This window comes from Humulus lupulus, chromosome 3 (genome assembly GCF_963169125.1).
Source record: "Humulus lupulus chromosome 3, drHumLupu1.1, whole genome shotgun sequence".
Lineage (NCBI taxonomy): Eukaryota > Viridiplantae > Streptophyta > Magnoliopsida > Rosales > Cannabaceae > Humulus > Humulus lupulus.
The window spans coordinates 255,782,157-255,799,300 of record NC_084795.1 but is presented as its reverse complement, the minus strand read 5'-3'; the positions used below and the strand labels follow the sequence as shown (position 1 = coordinate 255,799,300).

The 17,144-nt window shown below is 37.8% G+C and overlaps 4 protein-coding genes across 4 annotated transcripts; 3 read left to right on the top strand and 1 right to left on the bottom strand.

The window, feature by feature from the left end:
• The first annotated feature begins 5,064 nt into the window (after positions 1-5,064).
• LOC133823722 (2-Cys peroxiredoxin BAS1, chloroplastic) lies at positions 5,065-7,627 on the top strand. The gene is made up of 7 exons (XM_062256567.1): positions 5,065-5,420; positions 5,559-5,633; positions 6,131-6,212; positions 6,307-6,386; positions 6,511-6,636; positions 7,117-7,230; positions 7,355-7,627. The coding sequence occupies exons 1-7, from the start codon at positions 5,217-5,219 to the stop codon at positions 7,469-7,471; spliced, it is 798 nt and encodes a 265-aa protein (XP_062112551.1). The 5' UTR covers positions 5,065-5,216; the 3' UTR covers positions 7,472-7,627.
• A 344-nt stretch (positions 7,628-7,971) lies between these two features.
• LOC133823723 (uncharacterized) lies at positions 7,972-8,918 on the top strand. The gene is made up of 3 exons (XM_062256568.1): positions 7,972-8,364; positions 8,456-8,577; positions 8,683-8,918. Exons 1-3 carry the CDS (start codon positions 8,055-8,057, stop codon positions 8,743-8,745), a joined length of 495 nt encoding a protein of 164 aa, XP_062112552.1. The 5' UTR covers positions 7,972-8,054; the 3' UTR covers positions 8,746-8,918.
• A 3,110-nt stretch (positions 8,919-12,028) lies between these two features.
• On the top strand, positions 12,029-14,449 carry LOC133825589 (uncharacterized). Its single transcript, XM_062258510.1, has 2 exons — positions 12,029-12,434; positions 12,483-14,449. The coding sequence occupies exons 1-2, from the start codon at positions 12,029-12,031 to the stop codon at positions 14,447-14,449; spliced, it is 2,373 nt and encodes a 790-aa protein (XP_062114494.1).
• A 450-nt stretch (positions 14,450-14,899) lies between these two features.
• LOC133825588 (uncharacterized) lies at positions 14,900-16,878 on the bottom strand. The gene is made up of 5 exons (XM_062258509.1): positions 16,532-16,878; positions 15,716-16,453; positions 15,549-15,637; positions 15,138-15,428; positions 14,900-15,041 (listed from the first exon to the last, which is right to left on the bottom strand). Exons 2-5 carry the CDS (start codon positions 16,367-16,369, stop codon positions 14,900-14,902), a joined length of 1,176 nt encoding a protein of 391 aa, XP_062114493.1. The 5' UTR covers positions 16,370-16,453; positions 16,532-16,878.
• Positions 16,879-17,144: the final 266 nt, after the last annotated feature.

Genomic DNA, 17,144 nt, shown 5'->3' with positions numbered 1-17,144 from the left:
TGATCGCTACATCAAGCTCAAAGATGCCATCGCCAGTGAAGGAAAACCCCCAGGCAAGGATAAGGAGACTGCCGAGCCCACCAAAGCCGTCAATGGGTCAAAACCCAACGGCAACGGCAAAGGCAACGGGAATGGCAATGGCAATGGCAAGAATGGGGGGAAACGGCTGCATAATGAGCCTTCCACCTCTGACAATAAACGAGCCAAGGGAAATTATTATGAACCGTGGTTCACTAACTACACTGCCCTTATTAAGTCTCGGGGAGAGGTGTATCAGGCCACGAGTTCTAGTGTGCCTTATAAAAAACCTGCTCCCATTCGAAAAGATATTTCAAAGAGAGACACTACCAAGTTCTGTCATTATCATAACAACTACGGACATGATACAAATGAATGCAACCAGCTGAAGGATGAAATCAAGTTCCTTATTAGGCAAGGACACTTGAGAAGATATGTACGGGCCTCGGGAAATTCCCAACAAGAGGCTCCAGGTGGCAACGAGCATGCGCCCGCACGCCAGCGCTCGCCACCTTTGCAGCCTGACCCCGTAGCTGGCTCTTTACTCACCATCTGTGGAGGCCCGCACCTCGCGGGAAGCACTGGAAAGGCGAGGGAACGATATGCTCAGACCCTACGCCATGACCAGGACATCGAGATGATGACTGTGGAGGACAGGGCATCAAAGAAGGCTCGATCAGAGGATGGTGAGATTACCTTCTCTGATAGCGACACCCAGCATGTCCGGTTCCCACATTCCGATCTGCTGGTCGTGGACGTTCAAATTGCCAACATGATGGTGAAAAGAGTACTAGTTGATACAGGAAGTTCAGTAAACATCCTGTACAAATCTTCGCTGGAACGCATGAAGTTGTCCGTCAAGGACTTGGATCCCTGCAACCAAACAATTTACAGCTTCTCTGGCGAGGGACTCGCCCCAGTAGGGTCAATCAGACTTCCAGTCACAGCAGGTATAGCGCCTGCTACCAGGACATTACTCGCTACTTTTATAGTAGTCGATTGTCCTTCGGCGTACAATGCTGTCATTGGAAGGCCCATACTGGTTGATCTTCGGGCCGTCACCTCAGTGTGGCACTTGGCCATGAAATTCCTGACAGACGCAGGGGTAGGACGCGTGTTGGGTAATCAGAGAGAAGCAAGGGAGTGCTACAACGCCTCAGTTACAAAGGCGAAGAAGGGAACGTCAAAAAGCACTCCCCCAGATAGGTTGCAGATGGCAATTGATACACAAGCCCAATCCGGTGATAGAGTCACCAAATAGGGTGTTGCCCAAAGAGAGGATAGGGATTTAGATCCTCGCTTTGGGGATTTTGAGGAAGATGTTGGACCCGTCGAGGACCTGGAAGAGGCCCAACTTGACAAAAAAGACCCGACCAGAATTGTAAAGGTCGGGAAAAACTTAGAAGTAACAACGAAGCATGCACTGGTGGAATTTTTGCGAAAGAACCAGGAAGTCTTTGCCTGGTCACACAAAGACATGGCTGGGATAGATCCTGCAGTTATCAACCATGTCCTGAACGTTGACAAGAGTTTTCCACCCGTGCAACAGAAAAGAAGGCTGCTCAATAAGGATAGATCGAAAGCCTTAAAGGAGGAAGTCGAAAGACTGAAGGAGAATGGGTTCATCAGGGTGGCGTTTTATCCATCGTGGGTCTCTAATCCAGTACTGGTTCCCGAGCCTAGCGGCAAATGGCGAACTTGTGTGGATTTCACAGACCTCAATAAAGCCTGCTCAAAGGATTGCTTCCCACTCCCAAGGATCGACCAGTTGGTCGATGCAACTGCAGGACACGAGATCCTCTCCTTCATGGATGCATACTCAGGATACAATCAGATCAGTATGCATCCCCCTGATGAGGATCACACTAGCTTTCGGACCGATACATAGTTATACTGTTATAAAGTAATGCCCTTCGGACTGAAAAACGCTGGTGCGACTTACTAGTGATTGGTCAACCACATGTTTAAGGAGTTGATCGGAGTAAACATGGAGGTGTACGTGGACGACATGCTGGTAAAGTCGAAAAAGGCAGAAGGACATGTAAAGAATTTACAAGAGTGTTTCAACGTTTTGAACAAATATCAGATGAAGTTAAATCCTCTCAAATGTTCCTTCGGAGTAGGATCAGGGAAATTTTTGGGGTTCATTGTTAATTCAAGAGGAATCAAGGCCAACCCCGACAAGATAAAAGCCCTGATCGACATGAAATCGCCAATGAAAATCAAAGATGTACAAAGTTTAGCTGGGAGAATTGCTGCACTAAGTAGATTCATTTCCAAGTCAACGGATAAATGCGTCACTTTCTTTAATCTACTTAGAGGCAACAAGAAGTTCGAATGGACAGGAGACCGCGAACAGGCTTTCCAGGCCTTAAAGGCCTACATGGCACAGCCTCCTATTTTATCAAAACCCATAGACAGAGAAACTTTACTCATTTACCTGGCAATCACCGAATTTGCTGCCAGTGCGGTGCTAGTACGAGAGGAAGAAGGCGTACAAAAGGAGGTTTACTATGTAAGCAAGAGGTTAATCAGGGCCGAATTGAGGTATCCTCCAATCGAAAGATTAGCCTATTGCTTAATCTTGGCCTCAAGGAAGTTACGTCCTTACTTCCAAGCCCATCCCATCACAATCTTAACTGACCAGCCCCTTCGGCAAGTTCTGCAAAAACCAGAGGTGGCTGGACGCTTGTTAAAATGGGCAGTCAAACTCAGACAGTTCGATATCACATATTCGCTGTGAGCAACAGTAAAAGGACAAGTCTTGGCTGACCTTATCGCTGAATTCACTGAGCTCCCAGACAACAAGCAGTGCGAAAAACTTAGTGCGCCTGAGCCCCAAGTCAAAGCTCCTTCGTGGAAGTTATTCATGGACGGGTCGTCCAACGAACCTCACGCAGGAGTAGGAGTGATATTGATAACGCCAGAAGGGCATCGATTTCACTGCGCTATTAGGTTCGATTTCACCGCATCAAACAATGAGGCCGAATATGAAGCACTCCTCGCAGGACTAGGGTTAGCCAAAGACATGAGTATAAAAGTGCTTGATATCTACAGTGATTCACAGCTGGTAGTGAATCAGATCTTAGGGGAGTATCAAGCACGGGGCCTCAAAATGGTGGTCTACTTAAACAAAACTAGAGATTTGTTGGCGCAATTCGAGAAGTATACCCTCGAGCGAATTCCCCGAGATCAGAATTCAAATGCATATGGTTTAGCCAAACTCGCAAGTGCAAAAGACGCTGCCACTTTGAATATAGTGCCAGTAGAGAGATTATGCGAGCCGAGCATACGAGCAGAGTTTGAAGGGAGTGTTAGAAAATATATATTATTGCTCAATGGAAATATGGAAAAACCAATATACAACTCTATGCAAAAATACAATAGACAATGTAATTGATTAAATAAATATTACAACTCAATTGCTCAAAATACAAGTAAATAGAATTAAGAGAAGGAAGAGAATTATAAGAACTAAAACCCTAAAACAAAAGACACCAATAAAAATGTAAATAGAAATAGAAGAAGAGGATTACAAACTCAATACAATAATAATACAAGAAGAACAATTGAATGAAAAGATCAATGGAAAACACAAACTCACACTCAACCAAAGTGTAGAGTAGTGGGGATCACCAACTTGAACAAGGTTAAAAAAATTTGTCCAAAAGCTTATTTCCCCATATTCTCTAAGCATTAAGGGATCTCTCATGGAAATAGCTCTCTGGAATAATCAAGCCTCAAGGGGTATTTTTCAGCCAAGTGCTTTGTGGATGAAAAATTGTGTGTCTTACAAGTGAGCGTTAGGCTCCTATTTATAGAGTTTGAGATACCCTTTGGATTTCAAATTCCACCAACCTCCATGACTGTAACTAATGCTTAATTGGATTAATATGGACTTAAAATTGAGATTTGTGAGTTATTTGGGTTTTTAGAACCGTTTAACACATTTGGAAAAAACTAAAAATTTGGCCTAAAATGCAGCTGTGGCCGCGGCCAGGGACATCAGTGGCCGCGGCCACTGCTTTCTGTCCCCCAGGCCGCGGCCACCATCATTTAGTGGCCGCAGCCACATCCCATTTTCAGCACTTGAAAATGTGCTGTTTTTCCAAACGGTTCCAAACCCTCCCAAATGACTTTGTAACTCCCAAAACACATTATTGGGGGTAAAAATCATATCTCCAACAACCATATTTTATAATGGATTTATGAAATCCAATCTCAAATGTGTAACATATAATATACACATTATTGGGTAATATTTGGAAGTTACAAATTTGTAACTGATTTTGTAACTCCAAAATATGTCACATTTAGACACACACATGTGTCCAATTTTGTGACTCTCAATAATATGTTACAAGGTGTGACAAATCATATTTGTGTGACAAATCACATTTTGTCACATTATTTAATCTAATATTATATTATATGAAATAATATAACAGGGAGCATTATCAAAATTAGGCTTCAAGATCCCAGTTGGCCACAACATCATGAATTAAGCTTATTTTAGTACACTTTGAAATAACAAATAAAATCAACATAAGAAAAACTTGAGGTAAACATACAAAACACAAGATAAAAAAGTCACAAATGATTGCAAACAAAGTTTTCATATAACTGTAGAACTCATCAACAAGCGACGAAACAAAGTTGATGTTCTATTTAAATTTATACTTTAGTTTTAGTTTAATTTTTTTAATTAATTAATAGTTTAGTTAAGTTTTGTCTTTAACTTTCCTAAATTATTGTTAGATATTTTAGGTTTAATTTTGTTCAGTTAAAAAATATTTTTAATGATTTTTTTTCTATTTTATTTTATCAAATCTTATTGTAATTATTTTTTTTAATTTTAAAATCATTTAATAATTTCTTAAAAATATATGAGGTAGACACATAGTGGTGACCAAAAAAGTAAATATATAACTATTAATATTTATAGCACCAACATCCCAAATATTTACATGGAAAAAGTTATCATTTGCCCTGGCCCCATCCAAATGAAAATATAAATTATATTAAAAATTGTATTATGAGTGCCTAGATTTTGGTTCCCAAAATGTATGGAGCCGGTTAGGCCAGAGATATAAAACCCTTGGGCACCGATCTACTTAAAACCCACTCACACTACTTTATCCTCATTCCTCACACTCTCACCTTACCAACGACCTATTATCCTTTGCTCTTCAATCAACATGGCTTGCTCTGCTGCGTCCACTGCTCTCTTCTCCTTAAACCCTAAGTCTTACTCCTCCTCCTCCTCCCTCTCTTCCCCATCCCTTTCCATTCCCAAATCCTTCGTTGGTCTCCGCAAACCCTTCCAATCGGCGGTTCCAAGGTCATCTTCCCTCTCTCGCGCCTCCTCTCATTCCAGGAAGAGCTTCGTCGTTAGGGCTTCTGTAAGTCTGCATTCTTCTATTGCTTCTTTATCCAAGTTGTATGCTTTTCTTTTTTTTTGGGTGATCGAATTTCTTATTTGTAGTTGAATTGTTTGCATTTTAAGTTCTAAAATTGTGATTTTTGATGTGTGATTTTAGAGTGAACTACCACTAGTGGGAAATGTGGCTCCAGATTTTGAAGCCGAGGCTGTTTTCGACCAGGAATTCATTAAGGTACATTGTTAATTTTGTGTGGGTTTGTTGAAATTGTTGATTTTGTATGGGTTTGTTGTAATTATAAATTTGGGAACGAAGTATTTTGATAGAATAATGTTAGATATCATTTATCATAAACTATTAACCATGTGGGTTATCGGTTTTGGGAGATAAAAACTTATCATTGAATGCTGACACATATATAGAAGTGGGTTTCGAACATTATTCATCTAGTTGTACTGGTAAAATTGAAGCTTTAGTTTTTATGACATTCTTATTTTAAGATTAATATATTTCCTTTAAGTCATTATCTAACTATTCTTCACATACAATATATTTCAAAATTGTAAATTTTGTTTTCCAATTGAATGGAACATACATTGTAAACTAACTACATGCAATAATATTCTCAATACACTGGTTTCTGTTCTGTATTTCTGATGATGGATGCCATTGATAGTTGAGTCTATGTACTTTACAGTTGTGCATTGTGCCAAATTAATTTTTTATATCAGGTCAAACTCTCTGACTATATTGGGAAGAAATATGTTATTCTCTTCTTCTATCCATTGGACTTCACATTCGTTTGCCCTACAGGTTTGTTGACATTAAGCAATTTTAGTTTGGAGTTCAGACATATTGCATGCTCAATAATTTATTGTCTTCTTTGTGGCTTAATCCATTTTTGCAGAGATTACTGCTTTCAGTGACCGCCATGGAGAGTTTGAGGCCCTAAACACAGAAGTATTGGGTGTTTCTGTTGACAGTGTGGTAAGCAGTATTTTTGAGTTTTGACAATGCGAAATGAAAATGATTTCTTTTATTTTTAAATACAATAGCTTTAGAACTCTTCATATTTGTGAAACCAAAATTAGTATTTTATCATGTTTTGCAGTTTTCACACCTTGCTTGGGTACAAACAGACAGAAAGTCAGGTGGTCTTGGTGATTTGAATTATCCACTTGTCTCTGATGTTACCAAATCTATTTCAAAATCTTATGGTGTGCTAATTCCTGATCAGGTATATAATTTCTTAGTTTTTGTTGAAATCTCATATAGGATGAACATGTTTACTGTCGTAAAACATTATACTGTCATACATGTAGTACTCATTCTTAAACCTCTTCTCGTTGGACTTTTCTAGATGTTCATCTGCCATGTATTTAACCATGGCCTAATTTGCTTAACGTGTGAAAATTATTTTCTAAGTTCTTTAAAATTAGAAGGCACACAATATTCTTCTTGTGCAAAAGAAGACATCCCTCCTCCAAACACATGAACTTTAGTGCTAGTCTTTTCACAATGCTTGAGTTGACCATTAGACTCTATCTGTTGTTGCTTGATGGTTTTAGCAAAAGAAATATGAGACATTGTTGGGTCGACTAGTTTTCAGACTTGTTTGACCATACAAATCTGAGATAGATAATTTGAGGATTTCACTTATTTTAGTTGTAGAATGTCATTATATGCATTACTTAGCAGTCTGCTTTTGCTGTGTCAGGGTATTGCCTTGAGAGGACTCTTCATTATTGACAAGGAAGGTGTAATTCAGCACTCTACAATTAACAATCTTGCCATTGGTCGCAGTGTTGATGAGACTAAGAGAACGTTACAGGTAATGCATTTGGTGATCTAATTTCTCTTCTTCATATATATCCTATATAAATTTGAGCACTTGTAATATATATATATATATATATATATCTTGCTTACTCTTTGCTTGAATTTGGGTCCTGCAGGCCTTGCAGTATGTGCAGGAGAACCCAGATGAGGTTTGCCCTGCTGGATGGAAGCCTGGGGAGAAGTCCATGAAGCCAGACCCCAAGGGCAGCAAAGAGTACTTCTCAGCCATATAAAGAGGGGCTTTTACTTGATTGCCTATTTCATATGAGTGTCAATTAGGAAGGTGTAATCTAATTTTGTTTGTCAGATGTCTTAAGTTAATTTTTGTGAATTTTGAGTGAATCTGTCGAAATAAATGCGGTGATTGGCACTTGCCCAGATTTTCTGCATGCATGAATGTAGCACTGCACAAACCCTTAATATTTATGTTTAAATAATGTCTTGCATATATCAAATGCTTTATATTTCTTATGAATTTTTCTTCTAAACTCTTATAAAACAAGCTAAGGAGTAATCATTTGTAAAATATTGGAAATTATAATCTAACAGAAACAAAATATTAATTTGTTTTTGGTCCACACACCAACTGGAAAAGAGAGTAATGTGTTGTAGGAGGCACCCGACTTTTACAATTAGCATAAAGAAAACGAAAGAGTGATAAATGAAAACTTAAAAGTCTCTAGCAACAAAATTTATAGCCAAGCAAAATGAAAAGATGGAAAACAATTCAAAAGCTCAATCCATTAAAGATAAAGTGGTCTTTAACTCTATCCATTCCTGTCCACAACTTTGGATACGGATACGGAGGCGCAGACGATGGGGGTAGTGATTCTTCATTATTCGACAATCCCATCAGTGGCACTTAGCTGTAATTCTCATCAACACTACAAACTCCAAACTCTGAAACCGGTGAACTGTAGCCTCCACCGGCAATGGCAGAAGCCGAGGACGAGGGCCAGAGTGCCACCATTTACGACAAGTCGTACAAGAGTGAGACCCGTATCCGCCGCAGCTGTTCCGCTGCCTCAGCAACCACTGGACCTGACCGAGGACAACGTCAGGCATATTCTGGCCGAAGCCCGAGTAGAGCTTTCGCAGCTCTTTGACGATTCAGTTGGCATTACAGGTGACCCTTTTGTATATTACTTTGTCAAATACCTAAAAAAAGAAATATCAGATTTGCTTGAGTGGGTTTTGAGTATATTAGTGGTTTTCAGGACAAGTTGATCTGGCGGAATTGGATGGACCCTTTGTGAAGATTAGTCTCAAGGGTCGGTTTTGGCACAAACGTAGCACAGTTGTTGCTAGACTGGGTAATTATCTCAAGCAGAGAATTCCTGTGAGTTACTACTACAACTACTAGTTTTTTATTTTAAAATTTGACATTTGTTTCTGGAAAGTGCCAAGTATTTGATAAGGGCATCTGGGTTTGTTTTTGTTTCAGGAAATCTTGGAGGTAGATATAGAAGATGAGAAACAATTGGATGACAGTCCCGCAAACTTCTGATAAGTACTCTTTCGCTACAGTTTACTGTATTTTTTTTTTTTGAAATGTCAAGTAGATAACTGTGTTAAAGAAGAATTGTTCTTGCTGGTTATTGAACCATTAAAAGGAGAATTGAATAAATTTTACTTTGTCATGTACTTTCTCTATTGGAATGAATCATGTTCATTTTTCTCTGTTTTTGTTGCTAAAATTTCACTGGCAATGGTTGAAATTTGAAGTTAGTTTAGACAGACTGCTCAAAACACGATGAACAAGAGGATCAGGAAACGAATAAAATAATAAAATTACCAAAGTGCAGGAAAAAAGCATTAGCACAGATATTTTTTCACTCCTATAATCCCCAGCTCATTGTTATATGATTAATAAGTGACCTAATTTCAACTAGTGGACATGTATCTAAGTTAGTGCAACTGCAGGACATAATAAATTGATATGCAAGCTGAATTAGGCATGAACTTGTACTATTAATGGCAATACAAAAAACTTGTTCTTTCAAAGCACTCTGAAGAGCCGAAGTATTAGATTTTGAGCTACATTTTGCTTCTTGAAATGTCGTGTTTCTAGCTTCTATTCGTTTCAATGAGGGGTGAGATCAGCAGCTGTAATAATCCTTTATAGGTGGGTAATTAGCTAGAATGAATCCAAACCAAACATGAAACAAGGTTAAACATAACTAAACAGGGAGCTTACAAAGAGAATGCAATGTTCTTTGTTTAAGAGTCTGCACTCCAACAAATTCCACCTCATTTTTAGGCCAATTATATACTCTGTATCCCAGCTTCATGTACTAGATTCTCTCCCAGGTTGTCCTTGTACACTACTATTATAATCTTAGGAAGAAAAAAAAAATGTCATTATCTTTGCTGTGGTCAATTGCCTTCATCTTGCTTTCATTTCCTTGCGAACAGTATTATATAAAGCTATGCAGAAATTCATTCTTTCCAGAACTCTACCTAAAGAGCCAGAATTTCAGTTTGAGCTACTTGCTTCTTGAAATGGGGTGTTTCTTTTAGCTTCTTTGTTTCCATGACATATCAGAAGTGTAGAGTCAGTAATACATGCAGTCAAACTAGCATGTTCAGCGTTGAGTCCAAAAAATTAACATAATTACTTCTTTCCATAATTGGATTGATCCAATTAGGAAAAGAACATATTCATCATTAAATTAACCTTTGTATGCAAATTGTTTTACTTAATCAATCATTTATTATGTTCTTGAATAAATAAAGAAGTCGGAACATCCAGGGTAAGGGCTCATCCAATTCAATCTTAAGTTATTTAAGCTTAACCAATTCAATCCAAAGTTATTTAAGCATAACCAATTCAATCCAATTAGATATTGGATTTTGAAAATCCTCATCCAAGTTTGCCTCTAATATTTAATGGGTTTTTCTAATCCATTTTTAAAATTTTATGTAATTTTTTTAAATTAAAAGAATAAATAAATGAACAATAATTATAATGCATAATTTTGAATATTGATGACTATAAATGGATATTCCAATAAGTGTGCTAAATTGGTTCATAATAAATGTCAATAATCAATAAAAAAATTACTTGTGGATATGAGAGTTCGAATACTTATGGATATCTCAAAACCACTCACGAGGGTCATTAAGAAACGCTTAAAGCCTGATCAAGATTCGATCATTATGCCGATCAAGTATGAGAGGTTTCACGAACTATGCTACTATTGCGGCATCCTTGACCACCCTCTCCGAGAATGTAAGTCAAAGCCCTAAGGAGTAGATAACAATTCGGTGATGAAGTTTGGGGATTGGGTCCGAGCACCGATGCCAGAAAAAAGCTTGCTTCATCCGGCCAAAAGAAGTCGAGGTAAGGAAGCAGTCCATGGTTTCCCTAGTAGGAGTAGTGGTGGAGGTGGCAGTGGGAATGGTGGAGGAACAACCAATGCAACTATGGAGATGAGAGTGGGAAAGGAGATCCCAAAATTGGTAGAAAAGAAAGGGAAGTTGCCCAAAAAAGATGGAACAGTAAAGTGGCATCTCGTTTCTAGTGTGTACTTTTGGAAGGTTCAAGCTTGCAAAATCCTTGTGATGGAGATTTGAATGAGCAAATTCCAAATATAGACAAAATCTCCTCTGATTTGAGTAGACCTATGACTTCAAATAATTTATTATTTGAGTAAATGAATTTTGGCACAAATAGTGCATCAAACCAAGAGAATATGAGCATTAAAGATGAAACAATAAGGACAAGGTCAATGGAGAAAGTGGTCGGGCTGGAATAGGAAACAAGATTGCCAAGTCATAGGTGCATATGAATAGGGTAACTCCATGAATTAACCCTTTTTCACCATATGTTTATAACCATAACCCCTCATTAATGTTTCTCACATTAATGACCTTATAGGTACTTAAAAAGACATCAATACCCTTCAATAGATATTAAGTTGTTCCCTTCTCTCTTTTGTTTGTCTTGCACGTACCTAGCAGCCATGGAAATGATCTACTCTCACAAAATATAGCAAACACATATTCTCTCTCAAATCATCAAATCTCAAAGGTCATCACCATTTTTTTGCACCAAGATTTAGAAAGTGACGTTATCTCCCACATCTCTTTTCTTCTTACCCAAGTTGAAGAAGATTAAATAAAAATCATCTCCCAAACTTGAAGAAGATTGAACATTTGATTTGATAATGAGTAAGTATTTTTTTATTTATAGGTTATGGGTGTCTTGTGTAATAGTTTAAATAGAATTTTGGAACTACTATACACTAAAAAATCTGTGAAAAGAGATAATTTTATGTTGAGATGACGAATTTTCGAATGATTTTCGCGATTTAAGTCACTGTGTTCACACTTTGTTCACACATTATTCACACTTTGTTCACACTTGGTTCACATTTTCGCAATTTTGGTCACTGCGTTCACACTTTGTTCACACATTATTCACACTTTGTTCACACATGATTCATACTTGGTTCAGACTTGGTTCACGAGTACTTAACACATGATTCACATTTGGTTCACACATGATTCACACTTGGTTCACACATAATTCACACCGGGTTCACACACAGTTCACACATTGTTCACACACATTTCACACTTGGTTCGCACATGCTTCACACATGCTTGCTTCACACATTTATTTCTTATTTCTTTTTGCTAGTTTTACCTAATAACCTTTGGATTTCGAACCTTTTGTCATATGTTATGCAGGTCAAATACATATAAATATTGTGGTGTTATATAATGGATCGTGAGAACAAGTTTTGAACGAAGGTTGGTCATTTAGTGCTAAACAAAGCAAGGGTATGAAGGTGCCAAAGACTATCACTTACAATAGTCTTGTTGATCAATTGTATACTTTAATCGGAGCTGACAAGTCTCGTATTGATCTTGACTTAAATGTAATCTATCATTTTGGAAGTAAAGGTATCCCTCCATCTTTAATTAGTAATGATGAAGATGTTGCTTTTTTTCTTGATGAGATAGGAACATCTATCAATCATCGGACACCCCTATGTGTGTCTACTATAGAGAAGAGAAGTAATGATCATTTGGTTACTAAAACACGTGAGTTGTATACTATTCCTCCAATTGAAACCAAAGTGAATGATGATTTTTGCATTGATGGCAATGAAGACAGTTGTGATGATGATAATAATGATGCAGATGGCAATGAAGAGAGTTGTGATGGTGATAATAATGATGCAGATGGCAATGAAGACAGTTGTGATGATGATAATAATGATGCATTAAGCTCAGATGATAATGAAAATATTGATAGGTCTACCTGCAATGATGTACTTGTGAAACATAATTTACAACAGTCAACCTCCAATGAAGTATTGAAGAGCCATGATTCCTCAAATAATAGAGGTCGTAAAGTAAGACAGGTTGGCGAAGATAATCTATGGAGTACTCCACTTTTGTTGAATCAAGGGGAAAAATGCTCTACTTCAGCCTCAACAGCTCAATTACTGACATCTTCTTCGAGTATCAATTCGTGGGAAATAAAAGAGGGTCAAATATTTGAGAACAAGCAAGAGTTGAAGATGAAACTCCATCTTTATGCATTAAAGAAAAACTTTGAGTTTAAAGTAAAGAAGTCTGCAAAAAATATATGGTGTACAATATGTGTTGATAATAAATGCAAATGGAGGTTGAGGGCTACAAAATTGGTTAATTCCAATATGTTCGAGGTTCGTAAATTTTTCGGTGAACACACATGCTCATTGGATGTTCGACATAAATATCACCGTCAGGCATCCCCATGGCTTATTGGACATGTCATAAGGAGAAAATTTGAGGGTGATGATGTTAATTACAAGCCAAGGTCAATTGTAAAAGATATGAGTTTATCATATGGAGTTCATATGAGCTATGCTAAAGCTTGGAGGTGTCGAGAGCATGCATTAGCTTACATAAGAGGTACACTAGAATCATCATTTCAGAAACTTCCCTCATTTCTATGCATGATGGAGCAAAAAAATCCTGGAACTGTTACTCATTTGCAGATGGACAATGAAGGTAGGTTCAAATATTGCTTCATGGCCTTAGGTGTTTCTATAATGGGGTTTAAAACATATATTCGCCCAGTTATATGTGTAGATGGAGCCTTCTTGACTACTCGGTGTGGAGGTACTTTGTTATGTGCCATGGGACAAGATACTAACAAGCAAATATATCCAATTGCATTTTCAGTAGTTGACTCAGAGAATAATGACTCATGGTTGTATTTTCTACTGAGGTTGAAGGAAGCGATTGGTGAAGTGGAGAATCTAGATTTCGTGTCTGATAGACATACTAGTATAGCAAGTGCCTTGACTAAAATTTTTCCTGAGGCACACCACGGTGCTTGTATACATCATGTTAGCATGAATATCCGTGCGAAGTTCAAAACTGACCATTGCCATGAAGAATTCTTCCTTGCAGCGAAAGCTTATAGAAAGCGAGAGTTTTTACGCCATTTTGAGAAGATTAAATTCAAAGATCTTGCAATTGCTCAATACTTAGAGAATCAAGTGGGTTTTGAAAAGTGGGCTCGTTCTTTCTTTCCTGGTCATCGATATAATTTAATGACTACAGGTATTGCCGAAAGCTGGAACAATGTCATTGCTGAGGCACGTGGGTGGCCAATTACTTGTCTCATGGAATTTATGAGGCACACTTTACAAAAATGGTTTTTCGAGCGTCGAACTGCAGCATCAGCGGCTACAAGTCCTCTTGCCACAGAAGTGGAAGCTGATTTGCGAAAGTTAGCAGACAAGTCCACTACCTCGTTCTCTTTTCCGTCTAGTCAGTATGAAATAACAGTATTGGATGGTGATCTTGATGGAGATGTCGACCTGAGGAGGAAAACATGTAGTTGTAGAAGATTTGATTTGACAGGTCTTCCTTGTGAACACGCTCTAGCTGGTGCTCGAGATCGTGGCATTAGTCCATATAGTTTATGCTCCAGATTCTACACAGTTGAAGCGTGGTTGTCATCCTATGGTGGATCTGTATATACGCTGGGTAATGAAGAATCTTGGGTGATACCAAATGACATAGGAAGTATGATGATAGCTCATCCTTTAGTGAAGCAGAAGGCTGGTCGTCCAAAGAAGAAACGACGTTTATCAAAGGGTGAGAAGAATAGCAAACAACATAGATGTAGTAGATGTGGTGTCCTAGGCCACAATCGAGTGACATGCACCACTGTTTGTCCCCCGCCGTCTAGACATGCTTAGTTTGTACTTTTATTGTTTTACTTTGTACTCTTCAATTGCGGAATTTGAATTTTTAGATTGGTTCAGTAATACGACTTTTTGTGTTAAAGTTTGTTGTTTCGGACACACCTAATTCATATTCACACATAATTCACACCTAATTCACACATAGTTCACATATTATTCACACATTTCACACGCGATTCACAGATAATTCACACATAATTCACACCTGGTTCACACCTAGTTCACACATAGTTCAATCCTGGTTCACACATATTTCAATCATGATTCACACTTAATTCACACCCAATTCACACATAACTTAATAAGATAAAAGTGACAAAGATTTATCCATTCCACTATTAAGATGAAATAAACGAAGTCATTCAATACCATTTAATGAGATGAAGTTGACATAGTTTCTTCATACATTCAAAAGTAAGATACATATATTTAAATAAAAGACAACTATGGTTGTAAGTTATGGTAAAACAAATCTACACAAGTCTTTTTTCTAAAGAAATCCATGTTGTCGTCATTCACTTCGGATAGCGGTTTTTTGGCTAGCAAGTACTCCAGATGTTTGATGACATATACCCCACAATCGCCACTGCAAAGGAAATAAAGTTTTTTAATTATTGGAAGACCATATTGATTATTGGAATACCAAAGTCTTTTAATATAAATATGGTTAACAGAGTTATACCTAGTTTTGGTCTGTGGCACTTTTTCTGTGCCAAGTCTTGTGAACTCAAAACGCACTTTTTGTGCTTGTAGTTGGACATCTTTCCTATGGCTTAACAGCCCACTGGATTGAATTAGAAATGGTAGCATTTTTCCCCATCTGCTCATTTTATTCTCAAACTCCTTGTTGGAGACCACAGTGATATCAGAGTCATAAGCTTTTATAAGACAGCTTGTCAATGATATCTCTAACAACACCCAATGTGTCCCAGAAAAATTAATTGGGGTAACTTCGTCAATGTCTTTCCAACTCCTTTTGAAATTGTTATCATCACCTACCAAGTAATCAAGCACTTCTTGTGGCCAAATGTATCTTGATTTGATTTTCTTCTTGTTGAATTGTTCCCAATGTGGTTCGAAGAACTATTGGAACATAGAATCCACGATGGTGAATCTTTCGGAGTAAGTCTTCTTGTAAGTGTACACTCGTTCTTTCATCAACCCTAAAGCTGCATCAATGTGCTGCATGCCAAATATTATAAGTATATATACATTCAAATTATATATATTTTTTTAAAAAAATTATTTCAGTAGTCTTACCAGTCCGTCCAGCCATGTACGTGGTGTAAGTAGCTGAATAAACCATTTCGCAGTGCACGAACCAGCCAAGAGAGAAATAGGCTTATCATTCTTTTTTAAACCAATTACCCATTTCTTAAAACGTCTCATTTGCTTTTCGTCATATGGCTGTAGGGGATTAATTTCACAAGGATCAGTTACAATTGTCTTTGCTTTCTTTTTCTTCTTAGTTGGATCAGTAAACTCGGAACCAAAAATTCTTTTCGTTGGAACCCTCCTTCTCTTGAATTCCACCCCAGCCATATCTCCAGGAGATACCACCTTACAGCTAGGGCTATCTTCTCCAACAACGTGCTCCATAATAAATGTACGGTGTGGTGAAGCAAGATGCTCATCTGATAATGAATCCTCAGAATCACTACCTTTACGTTGCGAGAGCACTAATTCAATTAGATAATCCAACTTCTCCTCCATTCTTTGTTGGTTACTTTTCAAAGTGTCAATATCAGCTAACAACTTTTCATGGTGGGTGTTAATTGGAGTTGGTATCTCTTTCTTTTCTTGCTCGTGACGATGCCCATCTGCTACATCGGGCTTTGTGGGAGATTCCTCACGTTCTTCCCTTTCAAACTCCAATTCCACATCATCGTCTACAAAGCTAATAACACGTCCCATGAGTAGTTCATCTGGTCCTTGAATAATAGAGTCATGAAATTCTTTCTCTTCGGGTCTTGGATTGAGCGTGGCCTTCACAAGATTCTGCAACAAAATAATAAATTAATAAAGTATAAACATTACTTATAAATCACAAACTCAAATAAAATCTTAACGACTTACACTTTTTTTTCTTAAATACACATTCAATATCTTTCTCTTTCAGCATTTTATGCGCTGACCAGCTAAGCATTCTTGGAAAGGCCAGGGGTTGTTGATCAGCAAATGCAGAGAACTTTGTGAAAATTTCATAGGCCCAATATTGCAGAGCAATGGCATAACCATAAATTGTGTACTGAGGTGCTGGTCTTTTTCTCTTTTGCTCAACATTCTTCAAGTATTTATTCCTTAGCATTTCCATATCTTTTGCCAAGCCGAATAATGTCTTCTCGTACGATAATCTCCCCCAAGGATAGTTGAAGAAGTCATCTTCATTTTCCACGATGGAAAGGACATCAATAAAGCATTTCTTCTTTGGTTCACTAGGTAATAAAAGAGAGTCTACCAAAAAACATAGACCTAATTTCCATACGTCTTCTTTCACATCGCACCTTTCGAATCCATCTTCCAACTCTTCAGAAGACAAACATTCTTTATTGTTCAAGTATGTCTGGAGAAGTCTTTTACTCTTGGTCATTTCTTTATACTTTGCCTGATCCGGAGAAATTCCACAATTCAATCCAGTGATCAAACCAAATTCACTAATTCCAAACCTTGTATTCTGACCACAAATATT